The sequence below is a fragment of the Fringilla coelebs genome, assembly GCF_963513975.1.
Source record: "Fringilla coelebs genome assembly, chromosome: 6".
In the NCBI taxonomy this organism is placed as follows: domain Eukaryota; kingdom Metazoa; phylum Chordata; class Aves; order Passeriformes; family Fringillidae; genus Fringilla; species Fringilla coelebs.
In genome coordinates this window covers 56,447,621-56,471,465 of record NC_140034.1, presented here as the reverse complement: position 1 = coordinate 56,471,465, position 23,845 = coordinate 56,447,621, and the positions used below count along the sequence as shown (strand labels likewise).

At 38.7% G+C, this 23,845-nt stretch overlaps 1 protein-coding gene across 2 annotated transcripts in view; it reads left to right on the top strand.

Moving 5' to 3' along the window:
* Positions 1 to 23,845, top strand: part of ANO3 (anoctamin 3) — a gene marked incomplete at both ends in the record, with an annotated part of 106,165 nt that overhangs the window by 12,384 nt on the left and 69,936 nt on the right. The window contains one exon of one of the 2 annotated variants that reach the window (XM_084208763.1): positions 9,898 to 9,943. The exons of the other annotated variant lie outside the window; for it this stretch is intronic. Within the exon in view, the coding sequence (XP_084064889.1) occupies positions 9,898 to 9,943 (46 nt within the window). Of the gene's footprint in view, positions 1 to 9,897; positions 9,944 to 23,845 lie in introns of those variants that run through there. 2 annotated transcript variants of the gene reach the window in all.

Below are 23,845 nucleotides of genomic sequence, written 5' to 3'. Positions count from 1 at the left end.
GCCCACACTTACAAACCAGCTTTTGCTGTGGCTGCAAACACACAGGACCTTGCTTGTCCAAGCCACTGTTCCAGTGCCACTTGGTGCTCCAGCAGCACTGTGTCCCAAGGACAAAATTCCCTGCTGGGCTGAAACTTCCCTTCTGGGGAGGCATGCTCCCTCTTGGTGGCGTAAGAATATTTGGGGTGAAAAGATGTTTTGCTACAAACAATGCCCAAATGTATTTAAACCCTTCAGTGGATTTTAGATGAGACTCAACATACATGTGTTATGCAGCAGGGAATGACTGGTGGTGGAATGGAAAGCATTAAAGAAATCCCCTGCCATCTGGTATTGTTGATAGTTTGCTGGCACGATGACTTGCAGATTCAAAGGCAACTTGTACATGTTGCCTTTGAAAAGATGTGTAAATATTTCTCTCTGCCATTATCATTAAAAGCTGTAAATATGTTTGGGAGGAAGAGTACAACCAAGATCAGTTATGTGCAGAGAAAAAAAAAGAAAGGCAAGATCTACTACAAAATAACCTATAGCTGTTATCTCCTAATAATTACAGCTTTGACAGTTTTTTTTTTTTGCTGACAATACTTGGTCTGTAGTACTTGCTTAACACTATTTTACAAATGAGATCACAGGAACTTCAGTTGATATTATGACACTTTCAGCAAGTGCTGTTCTGAGTTAATAAAAATGTCTGCAGTGTCTCTGGCTAAACCAAACATAGCTGTTTACACCATGGAGCAAGGGGGTGGTGTAAGAGATGGGGTTTCATAGTCCATGGTGAAGATCTTCTGGTTTTGATTGTGTGAGCCATTATGATGATTTTACTAATTAATCACAAATAAACAGGAAGATGTCTGGTTCAGATAGAAAATCTATTTCTGAATTCCAGCTTTATGACCTTGCTGGCCTTTTGTCTCAGTGTACAGGTGCTTGGGGTTGGCATGGGGTGATGCTACTCCCATGGGTCCCACGTCTCTGGTCTTGAACTAGCAAGTGGGCTTCAGTTCACCTCAAAGGAGCTGAAAGATTACTACTACAGCTCCTTCGAGCCAGAGAGGGGAAAAGCTTTGTTGTGGTTTGACACTGGCCAAACATCAGGCACCACGGAAGCCACTTGCTCACCCGCCCCTGCCACAGTGGGGCAGAGGAGAGAAAATTGAACAGAGGGTCCATGAGTTGAGATCAGAACCTGAAGAAAACACTCCAGGGGCAAAACAGGCTCCTCTTAGAGGTACAAAGTGAATTTATTACCAACAAAATCAGAGCAGGATAATGAGAAAATATCCTTATGTACCTTTCGTTTATATATACATATATATAAAAATATATATGTATATATACATAGTGCTTCCCAACCTATTTTCTTAGGTATTTAGCTGCTTTTTCATGCTTTTTAATATTTAATGTCCTATATTTTCCAGTCTTTTTTTTTACCCTTTGTAAACTACAGCCTGTGTATTTGTATCTTACTCAATTCTTCAGCCTTACAAGATGTAACTAGCTTGCATGTCATGAGTGCATAATCAACTTTTGCTTATAACTACAACTGATATTCATGTAGCTTGATTTTATTTTGCTCTCCAAATGTGTCTTTCTTTTGGTAGATACTTACAGAAAAAATGGGGCTGGAGAGATGCAAGGGAGGTTTTTGCCAAGATATTGCACAAAATTTGAAGATTGGAAGTTAACTTCCTTTCTGATCTGCCAGCACCACATATGGTATCAATCCAGCCAAAATTTTTTCTGTGAGCAGACTTACCCAGATCAACCCCAGCCCTACCAGTGGGCATCCTCTTGTCTGTTTGGCTGCTGGAGCCTGGTCCTGTCAGAATGCTTACTCAACCCCTCAGCTGAGTGTAACTCACACCAAGCACAATTCCTCAGGAACATTTCTTAATGCCTTTGGCATGTACATATCAATGCTTTTACTTTAGTGAAGCAGCTGGGCTGGTCATGGCCAAGAATTGAAGGATGTAGAAGCTGCCATAGCTGTGGGATAGTGGCAGTGCTATGTCTCATACAGAGTAGATTAAACCTCCCAAATTCCAGGTGTCTCCTATCTACCAGTTAGGTAAAAAAAGTTTCTTTTTTTTTTTTTTTCTCCTATAGAAGTTAATCTGGGAGCCACTGCTTTGTATAGATTATTAAATGTTTATCACAGCACCAATTTTCCCTCAGCTGGAATGACATGACATCAAATACCTTCCCTGTGGTCACATAAATATTCAATTGGTGTGAAATGGGCTTTGGGAGAGCAGAGATTTGTATTATTTCTTATACTTTCCAGAACCTTCACCAGGATACTTTGGTACTAGTAGATGCAGTTCCATTAACAACCAAGGAAAAGGGGAGGAAAACCTAGGACTGAATGTCCAGGTGTGGGTAGGGTGCAGATAGATAAATCCAAGGCCAGGAAGGCTCAGAAAGGAAACATTTGAGGTTTTGTTAAAATTTTAATATCCCTAATATCTTATCTCTCCCTTACTCCACTGATTGTTAAAACACGGCCTTATTGATCCCTAGAGGATGAAAACAGTATGCAGTTTTTAAATTGTTCTTTGCAGTTACTTGTAACTGGATTACTTTCCAGTTTCAACAGCTTCTGTTTAAAAAAAAAAAAAAGGAAAAAAGCTGGAGTAGCCCCTGCCAGCCACTGCCTTCTGCAAGCAATAGTCTGCTTTGTAGCAATTGTAAAATCTCCATCCATGTTATTGTTATGTTACCTCTGTGGCATCTCTGTTGTTCTCTCTATCCAGGCCTGTAAGGGAGGCTACATCAATGCACTTCATGGGTACTTCAGGTCTCTTACCTCTTCTGAGAATAAATCTATCTCTGTGCATAAGAGGCTCTAGGTGCCAGGCTGATACAGCTCCACAAGCACAGAGTGAGTGTGAGCAATCCCCTGGGAAGGAGGAAGAACAGTACCTGTGAGCTGTTCTGTGAGCATTCAATTTTTTTTATTTTTATAAGTCATCCTTGAGTATTCTTACACTGAAAAAAATACCCCATGGCCTAAATAACTCAGATAAATAATTAACCGATTTATCTGAAACCGAAATAAACACAAAGCTCTGCAGGCAGTTGCAGCATGTTTCATTTTCCTGATGCCTCTCTCAAAATCTGCTTCTCAAAGCATCAACATCAAGGTGACAAGTGTCTCATATTCAAACAGTTATTGCACAGAGGTATCAGCGAGCATTTTCCCTCCCACCATACTTGAGCACTGTTTCACACATTTTATTTCTCCAGTACTGACAGAATGACAGAAATAAAAGACAGAAAAAGATTCAACCATCCAAGACCACATTCCTTGTTTACCTCAGGTCCTCACCTGCTGCCCTGTTCTGCAAGCACAGGCTCCTTTTTGCAGCATAAATGCTTTCCCCCACGTGTCTCCTTTCCTGCAGAGCAGTTCCCCGGGGTCAAGATGAACTAATGTGTGTTATTGCCATTTTCCCTGCCAGACGCCACCAGGGAAGAGGTCTGGGTACATAATGCTTGCAGCAAGAGGGATTATTGTCTTTTTTTGTATGTCTTTGTGTACATTCCTAACAGGACAGTCAGTTTACAGAGAGTATAATGGGATTTTTCTTCAGGGATGTGGAGGAAAAAAAAAGTGATGGCCGAGCTATATAACTTTTAAAGGAGCAGTGAAAAACTTTAACTCTGTATAATTGTCAAGCTAGATTTGTTCTCTTAGGGTTATTCAGCCTTTGAATATTTTGTTCTCAACATGAATATACTTTGGTTTTATAAGTAAGTTTTCTCTTTTCTTTTCTCCTTTTGCATTGATTTTTTCCATGAGCCATCAGCACATAGGAAATGGATTTAAATCCATTATAAATAATAGGAACTAAGAGGTTCTCTATATGGAACTAGCTTGAAGGTGATGAAAGATTTGGCTGCACTAAGCAGCAATAGAGGGTTAATCTCTAAACCAAAGAGCTGACTACCCAGGAGACCAGATCTTCTTAGAGACAAGACAAGAAATTTTTCCTAAATCTAGGAAGAAATGCCTAAATGGCAGCTTTTTTTTTTTAAACTGTAAATTTATGCTATGCAGCTAAGGACTATGTCAACGTCTTGTTTCTAAAAGTATCTAGCACTGTAATTCTTGAAGCTCCTTGTACTAAGAACATGATACTCAAGAAACAATGGGCACATTTGCAGAATGTGAAAACAAATTAGATGAGGGATAGTTTCATCACTGAGAGTGATTCTTATTAGTCTAGCTGATTATTTTCTTCCTTACTTGAAAAATGAGGCTGTGATTCAGAAATATATTGCAGCAGTTTGATAGCTGGTACTGCAGAGTTAGAGGAGAATAATCTTTCTTGCTGTTTGCTTCAGATAAAATGTGAAATAAGAAAACTGAGATGCGTAACAGAAGAGAAAAATATCACAATATAGAAGTTTTCCTACCTGAAAAATGTGTATAGATATGTAAATTGGATGCTGCTATTAAAATTGAGTTTTTCCTCTACACCTTTTAGTGTTTCTTGACATTAGTATTTTCTTTATAATCTTTTTGCATTATAATATAAGGGTTTTTAGCAAGGGACAATTCACTCATGTTTTCACTTCTATATAGGTATGTTCCAAGGATTCCAGTGTATACCAGGCACAAGAATGAGGAACTCTTTAGAATTCTAGTTTAGTGTGTTTGACCCAAATATTTAACAACAAAATTGAGTTTCTTTGCTGAGAAAAATGAAATTTTACTAAAAATATGGACTGTAAAGTTTCTTTCTTTGGTTCTCTTTCATGTTAGCTTGATAAATTAATCTCATACTGCAAAAGGAACTCCATTCAAGGAGATGATCAGGATGCAAACATAAAGGTATAAAAGTAAACCATAAGCTTTAAAGTAAACATACAATTGCAGTGAGCTACAGAATTGAATCCCAAACACTTTATATCAGTCAGAAAACACAGCTCCATGGATATAACAAAATTCTATCTATACTAGGAGAAAATGTCTCTTAAATTACCATAGAAATTAAATATTAAAATATGGAAATCAGTGAGATTTCAAGAGTTTGTGTCTTAGCAACACAAGGTAAAATCTTTATCGATATGTTGTTCATTTTTTTAATTAATCTACCACATACTTTAGCAAATCTGCTTTTTAGACCTTCTCCATAGTGACTGACAGCTTCACAAGAGAATCATTGTGTTACTCTCAATGGCAAAATTCTCACTGTTTTAGTAAGGTCAAAAAATTTGGGAACAACATTACTGCAAATATTTGAACAAGATTATTTTTGCATTGCAGAACTTTAAGCAGTACAGAACTGCTCTTCTTGAGAGGTGGACTCAACAATTCTGTAAACACTGATTTTTCATACTATTTAAATGTATTAGACAAAAAATTGATTACAAAATAGGTGAATTTGGGTGGTGCTGCAAATATTTAATGCTCTTATTCAGACATTTTACACTACAGAATCACCTTGTCTCAAAACCTTTCTTGCAAATTTATAAGAAACAGTACTCCACAAGAATCTTAGAAATCAGTATGTTTGAGAAAGGACATTTAATATCATCTTGCTATTTTGTCCTTTGAAAAGCTGCATAAGCACATAGTCAACAAAATCCTCCACTGTAGATATGGAAAATTAACTTTATGATTTATTTTAATTACAATTTTAAATTGTGTGTCTACTTCCTGTTTGGAATCGATCTGGCTCCAACTCCCTTGAATTTCATTTTTATTACATCCTTTATTATAGCCCTTGCAGGTCCAACCTCCTGTTCTGCAGCTTTACCACTGCTATCACCAGACTGGGTCAGACAGCTTTGTCAAGGCATATTTTGAAAACCTTCAAGGACAGGTATTTCACCTCTTTTTGGGTTACATGTTCTGATGATGCATCACCAATGTGTAAAAACTCGTTACTAGTGCTCAGTCTGGGCCTCCCATGCCATCATGTGCAGCTATTGTCACTAGACAGATCATTTAGGACTATAAAGGGTTTATTACTGTAACCTTTGGTTTCCCAGTATTGGTAGGCTCCTGGAACTCCTTAGTTTATTTTTCATATTAAATTAGCCTAGTTTATTCAACTTCTCACACTGTAGATCCTCGACCTTCTTGAGCAGCATTTTATGGCCCTTTTCCAATTTTCTAACACCTTTCCTGAATTGAGTGGGCATGAAGTGGGAAAGCTAGACACAAAATTGCAGGTACAGCTGCAGCCATGCCAAGTAAAGAGGATTAATACCAATTTCATCCCCTGGCTCCATTTCTCCTAAGGTTTCTTTATTTATGATGCAAGTGCACAGTTGGCTGGTGTTCAAGGTAGTGCTTCCCATAATGTTCAGATCCTTTCTGCTAGAGCTGCTGCTCAGCAGGAATTGATGTATGGGGATTTTTCAGGGGCAGGATTTTGCACTTGCTGGACCTCATGAGTTTCTCTGGAGTAAGATCCATTTTCTTTCTGGGCCTTAGTTAGCACTGGCTATGGTCAACTTTTGAGTTGGCTGTATTTCTTAAGGAAATAATTGGCGTAAGATACAACACAGGTGATTTAGGCTTTAATTTAGGGTTCTATTTCATCTGGCTTTCTGAAAAGCACTGTGGAAGTACAAAAATTAATTTAAAGCCTGTCTTTCTCATAGCCTGTTCTAGTGGCAAAACAACTCAGTCCTCCTGTTCTTCTAATTTCAAAGTTTTCCAGGTCTTAAATAATACAGATTTTCACAAGGCTAGATGTATTATGATGAAGCAAGACCAAATCCTATTTCCTTATATCTTCTGACAAAGACTATCTCATGAAAAATTATGTCTATCACAGAGAATTAATCTCACTGTCAAAACTAAAAACCTAAAACTTAGGTAAAAAATTCAATATGATCAACCTTAAGGTTTTAAGTCATGATTTTGGTTCTGTTGATTGTCAAGGTAGAAGATTTTAATCTAGTTCTGTTTGATCCTGATCTCTCCATCTTTCATTGGTTTTAGAAATGATTTATAAAAACTTACACAGAGATAAATGTGAGACATAACATAATATAACTAAATATTTCATTAGACAATGCTTATGAGAGTAGATTTTTATTTCAATGGCCTTCAAAGCCAATGTAGCCAATGCATACGAAGCCTGAGAATGTATGCATTTCTTACATATCTCAGCCATCAATTCTTAATTGTTCTGTTATCTGCACTCCAAAAACATCTTCAAACTCTCCTTACTTACCAAAGAACTATATATCAAGATCTCATATGATCATATTTTACAATTATTAAGTTTAGTCAGTTGACAGTGTGAAAGATTCAATTTAAAAATTAAATTAATTACCTTTGTAGAAGTAGTTTTTCTTCTCTTTTGCAGACCTTAGCCTCAGCTGTCTTATCTGTAGTTTCATGCATACATACCACCTACTGTTAGAAATAGAGCTTTATAATTAAATGTATATAATTTATAATTTTCTAATCTCAGCATTTAATCCAGTACAGGGCTTCTGAGCACTGCCTTACTGGGCTTTCTCTTCCCATCATTTTGTGCATTATGTCAGTGAAATCTACTTGAAATCTACTAGTGTCAATAGTAGATTTTTCCAAAGTATCCAGTCTTATTTGGCAAGGCCATCCTTTGAAACTTGTTTCGTGTTCAGTTTCTCTCTCAACAATGTCTGTCAACTTTAACTTCCTGCCTAAATTCAGGAGTTCTCTAAGTCCTTGTGGAGGATTGTGGACCAAAAATTAGAAGGATAGCCCTGAGGACCAGGCAGCTGACAGCCTCTTTTCCAAGACTGAGTGTGATAATCTCTTTCATCTGTAATTTTACTTGTGAGCCCCGCTCCTTCCCCTCTGCATTTTGTAATTACTATCATTGCAGAGCCAGCAATGGCCCTCTTTTGTTTTGTGCTGCTAAGAGAAGAAGCACAATGCACACTGCTCTTCCACTTCATAGGCAAGTCAAAAGGTCAGCCAAGGTTTCCCAAAGAATAGATCTGCCCTAGAACCTGACAAAGGTTTAGACCCTCACAGTGGAAGAACTACATTTGCTTGTTGCAGATTGCATATGTTTATTAACTATTAAATTTATAGTTTTTATTATGCTCTCTTTTTGTTTTTTCTGGCTGACTTTCAGGATATAGATTTGGTTTCAATCTTTATGAATCCACTCTGATATCGACATTAAAGCTTGAAAGTAACCAACAAAGATTTTATTCTACCTCTTTTTTTAGCTTGCTTTTAGTTTGCCAGAACTTGTTGATCAGCAAGTCAGCTGGCTGACTTATTCTGCCATGCAACATTTATAGTGCTGTATCTCAGCAGGAAAAAGCTGTTCTCAGGAGCTTTTCTAAAATTGCAGGAGTGCAGAGGAATGCCTCATCTGTTACCTTCACTGTGCAGACTGCCACTGGAGACCAAGAAATGAGTAACATCCATACTATAGCACTATAGCTTCTGCATCTTTTCTTAAGCTAACAACAAACCTTTTGCAAATGTTGCAAAGCAACCCGAAACGTGGTCAGCTATCCTGAGGAGGTAAGTTTATTTTTTCCACTTATGGTGTCAATTGGATGTGTCAGCTGTGTGTTATGTAAGAGCAGTATCTGTTGTACTCTAAAAAAAGTGCTGGGGAATACCTCACCAGTTAGGATGCAATTTTTATTTTGCCTGCCTTTCTACATGCATGGATGTATTGGTTTATATATAGTTGTTTAATATGTTTTCATAGAGGAAAAACATTCTTACACACACAAAAAAAAGCATGTATCCATCTTTTTTGCTTAACTACACCGATATAGACAAAGTAGTACAATTTATAGTACAGACTGTAGTATGGAGTGGCATTTATGTAATTTTTGTAGCAGATTGTACATGACAAGCCCAGTCAGCTATGGGGAAGTTCTGCCTTTACTGTCAGAAGAAATCTGACAGGACACAAATGGAGCCACAGACTTTGAAGGAATACTGTAGTGACCTGTGCTAGTTAGGTGATTGAATTAACTTCTGATGAGTAAACAATGTATCTCTAAATGGAGAAGAGAATACAGATACTCCTAGATGCAGGCTAGAATATTTGACTGAATTAATTTAGGAGGACCGACACCCCCCCCCCCCCCCGATTATTGTGGTAGAAAATAAAATTTAAAAAGAAACCCAAAACATTCTACAGGAATTGAAGGATGCTATCATAAAACTTATTCAGACTCCAGAGAGAATAATGTGAGCAGAGAGCAACAAGGAAAGAAATAAAACCCTTTTTATTCTTCTGTTGTCTAGAATGCGCTACTGGCAAACACTGTAGAGAAAAGGGAAATTACGATACAACTAGCATAGAAATGGGCCACATCAGGCTTGAATTTGTAATTTAGTATCTTGTGAAAAATTATCTGCAGTAAGGTTGAGACTCTAAGTTTTATAAAATACATAGAAATAAAAAAAGCTGTGATGCAACTTAGAGACGCGGTGTGAGGAGGGGGATGGAGGCGATGCAACACCAACTTAACTCACAACGTGTTGAGATTTAAACGCAGCCCCTACCGCCTAAAGGAGATGCAATTTTTACTTCGCCGTCCTTCACCTCATTAAGGAACACCTGATGTTTTCCAAAAAGGGAGACGAGGGTACAGCAAGGCAATCGGGATAACGGGGCTGCGGCCAGCGGGGTGCGCACAGCCTTTCCCACCGATTCCCGCTGGCAGCATTCCCGGCCCGGGCTGCGGGCGGAGGCGCAGCCCCGGCTCCGCGCCCGCCCCTCGCCCCTCGGGCCCGGTGTGACCGCCTCCCCCGCGGGCGCTGCCGGCGCCATTCCCCGGGCCCTTCGTTCCCCCGTTCGTTCCCTCGGCCTCCGCTGCGCGCCGGGCCGCGCCGCTGGGTGCCCGCCCCCCGCCGCCGCAGCCGGCGGGCTGGCAGCTGGGAGGCTGCGCTCCGCCAGGATGGTTCACCACTCGGGCTCCATCCAGTCCTTTCGCCAGCAGAAAGGTCAGTGCGAGCCCCGCCGTGCCCACCCATCGGGAGCCCACCGCACCTGCCCGCCCTGCGGGAGCGGGGGCGCGGGGGGGGCAGCCTGAGGGGGGGCAGCCTGAGGGAGGGCAGCCTCGGGGGGGCACGCCGGGGACGACAGCCTGAGGGAGGGCAGCCTGAGGGAGGGCAGTCTGAGGGAGGGCAGCCTCCGGGGGGGCACGCCGGTCTGGCCGCGGTGTCCGTGCGGGATCGCCCGCGGGTGCCGGCGCGTTTTGTGTGCGTGCCTGCGCTCTGCCCGGGGTGCCGGCATGCGGCCGTGCCTGCGCTCTGCCCGGGGTGCCGGCATGCGGCCGTGCCCGCTCCTGCTCTGGAGGCGCCCCGGTGCTGGAGGATGCTTTGCTGGGCGTCAATGCGGCTGCGGCGGGGCCGAGCCCGGAGCTGTCCGCGCCCCGGGGCTGGGGGCCGAAGGGCCCGGCCCGGCCCCGCCCAAGTTTTTCTTGCCGAAAGGCGGTGCTGCTTTGGTTCTCGCCGTACAGGTGAGTGTAAAGATGCCTGTATGCGTTATACAGACAGGTCGTTCAGCCTCTAGAGTTCACTGCGGTTGTTAGTACGTTTGTTTTTAGTCTTCGTGTCATCCTGTTACCTAAGTACAAAAGTAGAGGAAGAATATTAGCTGTAATTGTGAGCAGGGCTCTGGTGTTGTAGGTGCAGATACAACTTAGGTTCAGTCTATGTATTGTTTTTTTGTCTGGGATTTTAATTGCCAAACAGAAGCTCTTTGCTGGTCAGCAGATATAAAGGTGAATTTCCAGTTGTGATTACCATCACCATAAAACCTGTAATGTGTGCATGTTAGAAAAAAAGTAATTCTCTTAATGATCTTTATTTATTTATTTCTTGATCACGGAATCAATATTTTTCTATATTTTTTTCTCTCTAATTCTACTTCAGTGGATGAACCAAGATTTCTCTCACTTTGTTCTCCTTCAGTCATTGATAAACTTTTTTTTTTTATTATTATTATTATAGTGCAGTATGGTGTAAATTATGATAGGAAATGGTATTCTTTATACATAAATCATGAGGTCACTTATTGGATTTTGCCTCATTCAAGTTCTTCTCTTTGACTGGTTAGTTGAAAATAAATAATTCAAAACGTTTTTTCTGTTCTGGTAATCCCATAATAAATTTACTTCCTTGCTGCAGAGGTTTTGCATTTAATGCCAATCTTGTGTGCAGTAATGAGTGGTGCTGTCTCAGACTGTAAAATGTCTAGTTTAGTCAGGCTTAAAGGTAATTAATTAGTATAAAAATGTACTTTTTCAACTGTCAAGTCTACATTTTTAAATTCGAAGCCTTGAAGCCACAGTGTTAGTCCTTACTTTCTCATAAGACAACATTTCTTACATTACAGCCATGATTAGCAAGCTCCGGAATCGTTGTCAAGGCTCTTCAGAAAAAATACAGCTGTTCTGTAGTAATCTTTAGAAAACCCCAAAACTGACTTCCATTTGTCCAATTATACCCTTTTCTCACACAGAGATGGGGCAACTGAGAGGCATTTTAAAAATGTTTATTCCATTTTCAGTCTCACCTGAAGGGTGAGAATACAGCTGTTATAATTCACACCATCACAATCAGAAGGCAATTATTTCCTAATTACAAGACATTATAGGTTTTTCCTGGCCTGTCAGCTTTAGCCACACCATGCTGTAGATGCCTTAAAGCCAATCATCTAAAACTGCCCCTTGTGGGTCCTGCTACAATGCATCTTTCATAATTCTCTTTCTCCAAAGTATCCAGTCTTATTTGGCAGGGCCATCCTTTGAAACTTGTTGGGCGTTCTCTTTGTTTCTCAACAATGTCTGTCAGCTTGAACTATGTTCAGGTTCTTTGACTTGTGATTTATGAAACTCTGTGTTTGCACAAGTCATAAAACTTTGTAAAAACTGAGTTTTGCCAGTTACTTTTGGAGAAGACTGTTGTTCTCATCTCCTTATTCCAAAAAAAATCCTGATTGAGGTACCTTGCCAGTCATCAGGCTTTGGAGAAGAGATGATGCTTTTATGGAGCTGGGTGAACTGTACAGCACTGACTAACATGACTGTGGCTTTCCCAAAGTTCTCAAATGCAGTGTGCTTTCTACAAAATGTACCTGAGTTCAGTCCTGTTTTCTCAGCCTAAAGCTTTTACGAGTAGGGAAGGATAATATGAAATTTTGAGCAAAAGGCTACAGGAAAACAAAGCAAACATAAATGGTAATCAAGTATTCATCATCTTACCATGAGGTATTGAGAAGAAGCTGAGCATCTGGTACTCTGAAGTTCATGGACACTGATCTCAGCAGCAAAAAACGTTGTGTTATTTTCCTTTTAATTTAGTATTTCATATCAGTCATTATTTAAAATTTAATATTTTGCTTGCTGTAATTTCTAGCTCGTTCAAGTTCAGCTTTTTGCTGAGATTTTGACTAAATTCATTGTTGGTTTTCCAGCTGCTCACTAAATTGTGCCCTAAATTCCCTTTCTTTACAGAATCAGTGGTAATCTTCATGAAATGGTCAAATGCCCGTCACAGCTGTGCCTTGTATGCTTCACTTGCATTAAGACCAAGCTTCATTTTTGGGGGGGAGGGGGCATCGAAAGGGCATTATTTTTATGTGGATTCTCAATCTTATAGGAGAAATACACATCAGCAAGTGTCATAGTTCCTGAAAACTAATAGAAGGTAATTTTCAACTCTTCAGAAACAGAACCTACCTATTACTAGGTAACATAATATTCAAACTCAATTGCTGAAGAGGAGTAACTTTTAAAATGTGACACAGAATGGGGTAGAGAGCATTTTTTTTTCTTTTACTTACTCTGAGCACTTTGTTCTAGCTGAGAAGTTGTGGTTTCAGTACCAAAGCTGTTTTTACAAGGTTTGGAGGAATAAGAAGATTAAGTTCTCCAGTCTCTTGGGTATCTAGGAGCCTTCACCTTGAAGGAGAAATGAAAGAAAGAATGAAATTACATCCTGAGGATTTGTTACTGTTTAGAATTTAGGTGTTGTTTTTGATTTTTCTTTCCCTTCTTGACAAAGTGAGGAGGTGTTTAGAGTAGGAGGCTGCTGCCATCTTTTTGTCTTGCTCTTTGTTCAAATGCAGAGTGAAACCCTCAGTTTCAAAACCTGTAGCAGAACTCAGTGTAGTGTTATTAAAAGACACAGAAAGGGTTGAAAAATTAATCTCATTCTTCTTCACCCCCGCAATTCTTGTTCTTCTGCTTGTATCCAAAGATAATGTCTGTAGAGAAGAGCAGTGTCCTAGAGGTAGACTAATCTGTGTCTCTGCACAGCAGTGTGTTAGATCTGTTTAGCCATCTGTATAGTATTTTCTGGCTATTTTTAACCTCTGCTTTGGCAGAAACTGGTTTTTCTGAAATTATTTTCCTCAGTAATAGTCTCAGATAAAAACCACATTAGTGAATATACCTTTATACCTCTTGCTTTTTCAAAAGGTGATGCATCCTATTGCCTCTGAGGAATTTTGTGAGGGGAAAGGGAAAGAAATTTTTATTATTTACTGGTTTCTTCCCAACCATCCTTTACAAAAAGAATAATGTTCTTCCTTGCAGATTAATATACAGGTAATATATACTGTACATTACAGTATGTACCTCTTAAATATATAGGTTTGTTTAAAACTAGTAAGTAACTAATAGTTATTAATAAAGGAGAAATAAGATAATGTTGATAAGAGCAAAGATAATCTCTACAGTAATTTGTAGTTTCATAATTCCAGGGAAAGATAGCTAGTTAGGAATCATAATCTTCTAAATGTAGGACATAAAAATATGCTGCAGCCTTAGGGTAGATTTTGTGGTTTCCATAACAGGTGTGGGACAGGTGGAGAGCAATTGCTTGTTTTATTAGGGGACTCTGCTGAAAATTTGTCTTCTTCAGAAGGCAACATGATTTGCAAGGTGCTCTTGTAACAGATACTTGGTGAGTGGGTTTGAATAAACCTGTATTTAAGGTGTAGATTAAGGCAATTGCTATGCTTCAAATTTTAAATGTCTAGGACTTTTATCCCAGTATACAGACTACACTTTCCTGCATAGTTTGCTGGGTGCTTTTACTGAGTAGTGTTGGTTTTTTAATACCTCTGTCAAAGCTTTTTAATGAAGGAGGTCAGTGCTGGGAAAAAGAAAAGATGTTTTGTTCTTTAAAATGGAGTTGCTTTCATCTTGGTGTCTGAGATTTAAGAACGTGGACTGCAGATTGAAATTCAGTGGTTAACTTGGGGTGCTTCTCATGTGTCTGGTCAAGGAGTTCAGTGTTTCCTGGTTCAATGAGGCAGGAAGAAGTTCATCAACTTCAATGCTCATTAAGTCTTTGAGAGTACTGATTTAGCCTCTCAACCTATTTTGGAATAGGTTGAATTAAGACTTCTGAAGAAATCAGGGATCTTCATAAAAGATGTGTTTCTAGATGCATTCCAATTCTCATCTCTGCCAAATATTTTGTTTCATTTTATATACTGCCACTTGAAGTGCGATTTAGAGGGATTGAGGATTGGCTTGAGAATCTCAAATAGCTCTGCCTTCACTGGGAAGCTTGTTTGCTTCGTTGACTTTTTGTTAAATCACTTGGAGCTACTTTGAGAAGCACTGTTGTTGTGGAGTAAAGCTTTCTGTTATGGTTCCTTTACTCAGATTTTAAGCTCTTAGTGACCTGCATTCTTTATATAACAGCACGTGAAACTGACTTTCATTTCCTGTGAATTTCAATGAGAATTTGTAAACATCACATTTTATATTGCTCCAGAGTTTTCAGTATTCAGGAATTTGGGCTTGTGATTAAGAATCTCATGGAGACTTATCAAAGGATGTTTGGTGCTACTGTGGCATAAGTAAACCTAGTGAATTTAATAATCTGAAGAGACTACTGGAATTACTAGAAGATGGAATTCTGTCACACAAAAATTTATGACAAACTGTGACCCTTTGCCACTGTTCTCCAGAGCAGAAAGGCCAAGTTTTTGTGTCAGTGTGAATGAAGCAATTTTTTTGGTCTCAGCTCTTCAGTTTTCATTCCAAGGAGCACTAGCATACACAGAGAATTTCAGTGCCATACTCATCTTGACTCTGAAAGCTGAGAGCAATGCAGCTATTAGTACAATCCCTTAAAACAATACTGTATTTAAACACTCTTACTTAAAATGTTTTTTCAGGGCACTGAAAGGCAAGGTCCAATGTTTAATAAGGCTATATTTGCTCTTACCTCTTTTGCCTGATACAACTGCTCAGCCTAGGATGCACTCCATCTTTTTCACTCAGACACCTTTGAAGTGCCCATAATATGTCTTTTTATTCCAGATAATACTGTTGTGGGCTGTAACTTGAAAAAACATAGAGCTTTTTGAGAACAATCACTAAACATGACATATTGAAACTTATATTATGCAGGCGTATGAGTGCTGTAAAAAAAAAAAGTACCTTTTTTTTCCCACTGAATGGATATTTGAAATGAGAAACCTAAGGATATCCCAACAACCTTGGGATGTTGCATAACTCTCTCTAGCTAAAGATCATGATGCTGCTGTGATTAGATGTCTGGGCATTAACTTCCTACATTCTGTTTTAAGTATATCTTGATACAGTTGCCTGTGGACAAACCTTTTACGTATTCCACAGCTTTTCAAAATTTCCTGAATAAGGACCTGTGAAATTAAGCAACCCTCACCACCACTCATTTTCTTTAGAACCCTTGTCAATTATATTTTATTGGGTATACCACAAAGTTGCAAGTTCCTGATCTGCCTCCATATTTTGCTTTATTTATTCTGCTTTTTGTCATTTTTGAAATCTGCTAAATGAGTATAAATGAAACAGCCCTTTCAGTTTATATTCTGTTGTAGTAACATTTTGAATATATCAGTTTTTTGCAAAACCAGGACTAATCAGCATATTTTATGATTAGAGGTATTTTGAAGTTCCAATAACTGGGACAAATTGAAACACTGTCTTAGCTAACAGTACCAAGAGCCTTGCATCACAGTTAATGCAGATGGCTAAGTAGAAACTGGTAAAGTAATGAAAAGAACCCCCAGCCATCCATATTTTAGACATAGTATGATAGCAGAAAGTGGATGTGCTAAATTCACAAGTTTGCTGAGCAACATGAAGATTACTTGTTTTCTGCTTTGGCCTGTCTAAACTGAAGAGAGTGTCTGTGTTGTCTTGAGTCAAACATGCAATGACATTTGCAGAAAGCATTGTATATATTATACATATATATGTATATATATTACTCAGATTAAAAATCTTTACCAGACTTGATCTGGAGTTAGGTCAGTTCTATATATTCTAGAGCCTATGTTACAGTAGATTATTTATTAGAGACGGGTGAACTCAAAACCAAACTGCAGTGTTCAGCAATATATTTTAACAACTCTGAGCTCCAATGAATGCAAATTCATCACTGTTTTCTCAGAAAGAGAGTCTGAGTCTGCCTTAATTTGGATTATCATCTGTCTCGTGAGGGCTTTTAGCCAGTGCAGTTACTTAAGGGAGGAGTTGTTCATTTTTCTGGTGAGGTCAGGGTTTAATTCACAGTATATTTGAGTATTTAAGTGAGGTTTTGAACAAGCTGGTACATTAGGTTTTCCCTTTGGGTCATGTCTAATATTCATACATCAGGCAAATAGCCTTACTATTATGCAACTCTTACTATTATTGTTTGCTCTGCTTAAAGGTAGGATCTTGTGAGTGGGAAAAAAAGATACTGTGAAAGCCTGCTGAGTTAGGTTTCTTCAGTAACTCAGGAGAAGGAAGTGTGCTTTGAAGATTATCTGTAGAAATCCCTTTTGAACAACAAATTGCCACTGTTCATAGGGTTTTCATTGATTTCATTAGTAACAACATAGGACGAAGCCACATGTGTTTTGTTGCACCTTGTCTGCTGCTCTTACTGGATTCCTGTGTGGCACCCCGTCACGGACATATTTTCTGAAAAATCCTTTCGTTAGGATCTTTTCTCCTGAGAAGCTGGGAAGCTTCAGCTTCTCCATGTTTGTTACTTTGGAATGTGATTTGGAGAATTGTTTACCCAGCATGTGAATTGTTTTTACTTGATGACCAATGATAGCCAGCTGTGTCGAGGCTGTGAGCAGTCGCAAGATTTTATTATTCATTCTTTTCTAGCCTCCTGATGTCTCCTTTGTCTTTCTTTAGTATAGTTTTAGTATATCATTTTCTTTTAATATCATATAATATCATAAAATAATAAATTAGCCTTCTGAAACATGGAGTCAAGATAGTCCTCTCTTCCCTTGTTGGGGTTGCCTAAAAATTCCACAGCACCCTACCACAAGAAGGATGCACAAACAAAGGAATTCAGAGCTCGCTCAAATCTGTGTTGAAAAATGTTTAAGTCATCACAGTTACACAAGAATTGTAGCTAGTCATGTATGCTCCAGAGAGCTCCTGTGGTGATGGCAAGCTCTGGAGTTAAAATACGTTTGAGATGTCATATTCTATTCTCTGCCTGTCTGCTTCAGTAGAATTGCTCTTGCTCAAAAATTTCCGTACTCCTTACTGTTTGTTTAGTAGCTTTATCAATAATATGTCTTCATAATCCAGAAGGTCTAATGTATATAATATTTGTATTCTCTTATCTTTCTGGTTCATTAAACTAATGGAGTTAGTGCTTTTATTTAATTAATTTTCCTAAAGCAATAATGGGTGGGTTTGGTTTTTTTTTGGGGGGGGGGGGGTTGTTTGGGTTTTTTTGCTTGTTTGTTTTGTTTTTGTTTTGTTGGGTTTTTTTTTGTGGGAGAAGGAAGTCTGTTTTTAGCTGTGGGCTATTTTGTTGTCTGGTATAAAGGACAGGTGTCTGCTAAGGAAGGTGAGAACCTCCCTTGGAATGGAAACCCTTCCCTCCTAACTATTATAACTCTGAAATTACAGGGCTTTCAGGCAAAGGTATGGGGAAAAGAATAACAGCTCTTTATTGTATATTTATGTGTAACAAGACAAGCAATCCTGGCAGCAACACAACCAGAACCACAGGCCAACACCGTTTAGGATATTACTTTGAATTAAATATAATGTGTTGGTAGGGACTAATCAAAACTTTCTATTCTTTTGTGGTGTTGGAAGGGAGCGTCTACAACTTCTTATTACTTTAGGAATCTCAAAATAAACCTGAGATTGACTTGTATTCCAGCTGAGGCATAAAAAACAATTATGAAATATACATTCATAAATGCTTGTATTTTAATGGAAGGAGTTTCTTTAGAGAGAAAAATGATTTTTCATGTCATGGTGACAGTGATCTGTTCATCAGTCTGACTGGGTTATTTTCCCTCTTGGTTGCCAGTTGTAGCTGTTTGTTCAGTTTTGGCATGTTGGTTCTTAGGGGCCTGCTAGTGCCATCATCTAGTTCATGTAGAGTTTGTTAGACATTGTTAATTTCATACCTGTGACCATCATAGGTATTTGCTCTCAGTCTTTTCTGCCCAAGTAGAAGGAATCCAACTTTCTTGCAGCCTGGAATGGAAAGAAGGCAAAGCAAGGCATCAAGTAATGGATTAAACTGGTTTTTCAGTATTTTTCCCCTTTAACGAGGGAAAAAAATAGAGAAGTGCTTTCAAAACAACTACCTGTTTAATTTTGAAAAGCATTTATATCAGTGCTAAACTCAGTCTGAGGCTTTCAAATTTTCTTTTCAGTTTTCCAGTATTTTCTTTAGAAGACTAATTATGTGAGTATTAATATTGAAAAAGAAATTATAACAGGTGAATTCAAATCAGAAGCTTTGTCCAGAACATTTAATAGATTTCTTGAAGAATATCCTCAAAACATATCACTTCATGAAAAGTACATTTAGTTGGACTTTTAGTTTACTTTAGCCTCTTTTATCTTCATTTGGGTAATTTCCTCTTTTTCTTTTCCCTCTCCATTTGAATTACACTGTTTTCCAGAGGTGAAAGGCTGGAGGGGAAAGGGGCAACACCATTTTGTTGCTACTGTTGTCATTATTTTTTACTGATTGCTAGGTGATTATTGAATAGAGTTTCCACTAGAAATGTGTATTAATGTGGTTTTGGCTATGTGGTGTCTTTCCTATGCTGTTTTGCTTTTATCAGGAAAACTAATCCATTATGTCAGTGGTTTATGTCCAAAATGGAGACAGAGGAGTTCCTTAACTTTATTTGAATAAAGAGAGAGGCATCTGTTGCTCTCCTTTCTCTCTGTAATTTCCTTTTTAAGGTGGTGGAATTCTGTTCAGAGTGGCCTGGAGGTGCAGGTAAGTTGTTTCTCAGACTGTGCTGGTAAAGTGCTGCTTCACCAGCTGTCTTCCTGTCCCACGCCCTCTAGCTTCTGAACCATCTTTGTAACCCTCCATTGCCCTGCCTTCAGTGGGTTGAGGTGTCCTGTAGAGAGCTGATACTGAAAGGGGCTGGAAAATAAACTTTCTACTATGATTGGAAGCATTATGAAACAGGCATTCTTTATCAGTGCTGGACATGTTGTCTCCTTCAATCTAATGTGTGTGACAAGACTTCACGACTAGGTATTTAGCCATCATAATCATGCACATTCATTGCAATGTACTTCCTACCTAATACATAAACATCACTTTCCTAGAACTGATTTGCATGCATCTTCCTCCTACTGGAGGTCCTTTTATGGCCCTGGAGGGTCCTCTCAAGGTAGTTCTGGTATTCACTGAATGCTTAGATATTACAGGCAGCCTTTTCTTGAACTTTTTCTTTGGGCATGTGCAGCTGCTCCTTGTTACATAACTTACCAAAACCCCCACTGTAGTTCTCCTTATCTTTTCTCCACTGGTTCCAGCTATATTTATCATCCTGTGTGCATACCTTTGCATCCTTTTATCTTTTTTGCACGTGAGTTTTGAAGCTCTGTTCAGCAACTTCAGAGGGATTGAAAATTTGTATTTTCCATGGTATTTACCAGGAGCACCCCAAAGCTGGATGCTGTTTGAGATGTGGCTGCAGGATAGTAAACTAGAGAGGAGTAAGCTCTTCCTTTGACGTCCTAGCTTCACACTTGTTCAAGTAGCTCAAGAAGGAATCAGCATTTGTTTCTGCAAGCATTTGTTTCTGTTTCACTGCTGACACCACTGGGAGTCAACCTGTTGGGAAGTGCAGTGCCAGTTGTTACAGCAAATAGCCAGTGCCATGAATTTCTAAATTAAATTGCTTTGCTGGTTTCCTCCTCAGCAAAGTGAGGAGGCAACTGTTCAAAAGAAGGATGCATGGCTTTGTTGGTGTGAACAGTGGATGGTTTGGCTGCTGGAACAGTTTATGTTTGTCCTGACAAGCAAAAGCTTGTAAAGTACTGACTAGGTAACAGGTCACCTATGAAACTTTGGTCTCAAGGCTCCAAATACCAAATGCCTGCTAAGTTGGAATTCTGGCTGTTATTAGAAGATCTTATAGGCATAGATGACTCAAGGAAGGGCAGATCACCAGCTGTGCTTTTTAAGTTTACTTTTTACCCAACACACTGAATTAATTGGTCCTAAAAAGCTACCAGCAATAAAAGCACTATAATCAAGTCATGTGCCCTACTAGTAGCAAAAGAAAGAGAATAAATCCTTACCCTTCCTAAAGCAACCTTCCAAAGGTTGGTCACTAGGCTCACACACTCTGCTTGGTGTTTAGAGTGGGCTTTTTAGTCACGTTTTACTGTTCTGAGTTGTGCTTCAGGAAACTTTGAAAAAAATTAATAGGTATATGAATCTTCATGTTAAATGAAATGAGTTCATTGCAAATTACGATTTTTGCAGTCTCTTTGGTGCCAGCTCTTCTTACTATTATATTCACTTTTGTTTTACATTCTTAAAAAATGAAAGTATTTACTTTTCCCCCCTTTTATGCATTAACATATATATACATGGTTTTCAAATCCTGAAATGGAAGAAGTAAGTTTAAAAAGGTCAGTAATTACTCGCAGAAAAACTTTTTGTGGATTTAACTTAGACTCTGATTTTGTGTTGGATATGCTTCCTTTGTATTGCAGTCCACAAAATTTATTATAATGTTAATAATTTTCTGGACAGTGCTCGAAGAAAGAAAGTGAGCCAAGTTTTGCAGTGCTAGAGAAAGTATCTTTTAATTGCTGCCATAACTAGAAAAGTCAGATAAGCTTCTTAGCATGTAAGAACTATTTGCAAATCTAAAATGAAAGCTGCAAATTTCAAATGCAAATTAATAAGTTGGTATGAGTTTAATAACACGATTCCCTGTCTTTTCTTTCAGATGATCTAATTGATTTAACTGAATTTTAATTAATCAGGGTCATCTTCGTATTTCATAACTCTTACTTTAATATGCTTGATAGGTTCAGTAGGATGCTTCATTTGTAAAAGATGAGATCAGTCTGAATGCATTTATGATGGGGGTGTGTGTTCAGCGAAGGGCATTGTCAGGAAAGACCTTTTGTCATTCCTAATTTCTTGTGTGTATATGTATGTATTAAGACATGTATCCTGCAGGATGCATTGTTCTGCAGCCTCTGATCAACCTTTTGTAAATTAAATCTTTTTCCACCAAAGGTCAGGGATGGGTGGAAGGATGTTCCAAGTTTTTATGGAAGGAGATGCAGTGTATATTTTAAAAAGTGACAAAATAATGGTTGAAATGTATTTGCATCTAGTTTTGAAACAGAGAGATAAGAATTATGTTCTGTATGAGCAATTCTGTAACTTAATGAAGTTATAGAACATTAATGAAATGCATTATGCATGCAAAGAAAAAATATCTTCCACTAATATTGAGATCTTAATCAGGCGCAAAGATGAGCATAGAAGAGTTAAATAGTTCTGTACATTTTTCTTAATTGTGTTTGTTGAAAGGATATCATTTTCTCTTTAAATAATAAGCTTTGAAAGAGCATGGGCAACTTTTTTTTCAGGTATTTAACCTTTAGAGTTTTTAAGTACTTTAGTAATAATCTCAACTTTCTCCCTGTAATTTAGGAAAACTGTAAAATTACAGATTTTTAAAATAGCTCTGTACACCTCCACAGTATTGAGCTGCCTACGTGGGCCTAATGTTCAAGTAGCTGAGTTGAGTTTGATCCAAAGGTTGCTGAAGGAGGTGAAAAAAAAGCCGTCTCTTTAACAGGCTTTCCATTGTATCCTGCTCCTTCCTCCAAGCAGCCTTTGTCACATGCTGACTCTCAGCAATCACTTGAAGCTACCAGGAAACTGCACTGCAGTTCAAACATGAAAAAAATGCTCAGCTCTTCAGGACTGAGAGCTCTAAGGAGGTGCAGAGGAGTTCTCAGGTTGTACAGCCACAAACTGCCAAAATCAATGTGACTTTCCTACATGGCTATGGGCAACAAAATCACATCTCTGTTTGTTGCAGTGTGGGCAAACAAATGTGCGAGAACAAAACCTGGCTGTTCCAGAGGAAACTGGCAGCTGGGGTTAAGGAGCATTCTCTGTTCTTCTAGGTATCCCAACTCATCAGTTCTTCTGGGTCTCACATCAATCTACCACGTGCCTCTTCATTACCCTTGTCTGTAACCTCAGGTGTGAAGTCATCCAGAGCTGTGCCTCACCCAAATGGGTTTAGGAGAGAAATGTATCATAGCTCTGCTTCTAGATCGTGTTACTTTGCTTTGATTTTGGTACTAGTTGACTTCCTGTGACAAAGGGATCAATTTTAAAGCTTCCATTTTAAAAAGCTTGGGTGTTACACTGGAGTTTCACAGTGAAAAGTAGACATGTTAAATAAGGAAACTTAAAGATACTGGTCTTAGGATTCTGAGCTTGCTTCATCATGTGAAGATTTAGAATAGTCTTAAGTTTTTATCTTGGTCCAGGTGGAGCTACAATCTATCTGATGGAACATAAACACACTGTGTTTTGCAGTATTTGAAGGAATTGCCATTCCTTGTTTTGTTCAAAGCCATTCCCACACAACAAAAGTAGTGTTGCCCATACTGAATAGAGGATACCAATATCTCTGGTTGAGAAAAACTGAAGTCTTATATGGCTAAGGCTCCTTAGAATAGCTTTTTTGTTCAGTAAACATTTTTAACCATCTAGTGTGCTGTGTTTTTCAGTAATGAGATGACTGCGAAAAAAATATAAACTTTTAAATTAGTAAAATTAATAATTAGGAAAAATAAATATTTTAATGAGGTGCTTGATTGGTGTAGCCGTTAGTAATGCCAGAGGTTATGATCCCTGTCAGGCTTCAGATGCTTGAAACCCTATAGGCAGTGTTTTAAAAGTAGTAGTAAAATACATGCACCTTTTCTGCAGAAGTTTTTCAAGACTTAAAAATATAACTTAAGCATTTCAAATAACCCTGTGACAGGGAAAAGAATATTGCCCCCCAAAAAATATCTTCTAGCACAAATTCAGTTTTTTATTCTGTTTTACTGCAGCCCTTTTCCCATGGAAATACTGTAAGTCTTAGCCAGGTCATTGTCCTGAGTACCTTCTTCCTACCTGCAATTCTCCACTGAAGTTTTGCTAGCATCAGGTTTTCAGCTGAATATAATCAACCTTAGTAGAATTGAATAATAGGACCAAGAGCTTGGCATTTGTTATAAACCCCAAGTATGTCTGTCTCTGTAAGTGAAATCTGGGGATAGGGTTGGAGGGGAGGGAGGAGGGTTAGGGGTGTTTTTTCAGATCTAACTGGGAATATAATAGAGCAGTGTTGGTTATGACTGAAAATGCAGTGTCCAAAATAAGCGACTTCTGTTTTTGTCAGCAGATCAGTGCCTGAGCATTGTTCAGGGCAAGGCCTCAAGCAGCACAGCACCCAAAAGCTGGTGTTATGATTTGGCTTATATAGAATCTACTCCTTTTTGATGCTAAGATTTATGCTGGAATAAATGGGGAGTGAAATAAATAGGGCAGGAGATCTGTCTCCTTTTAATG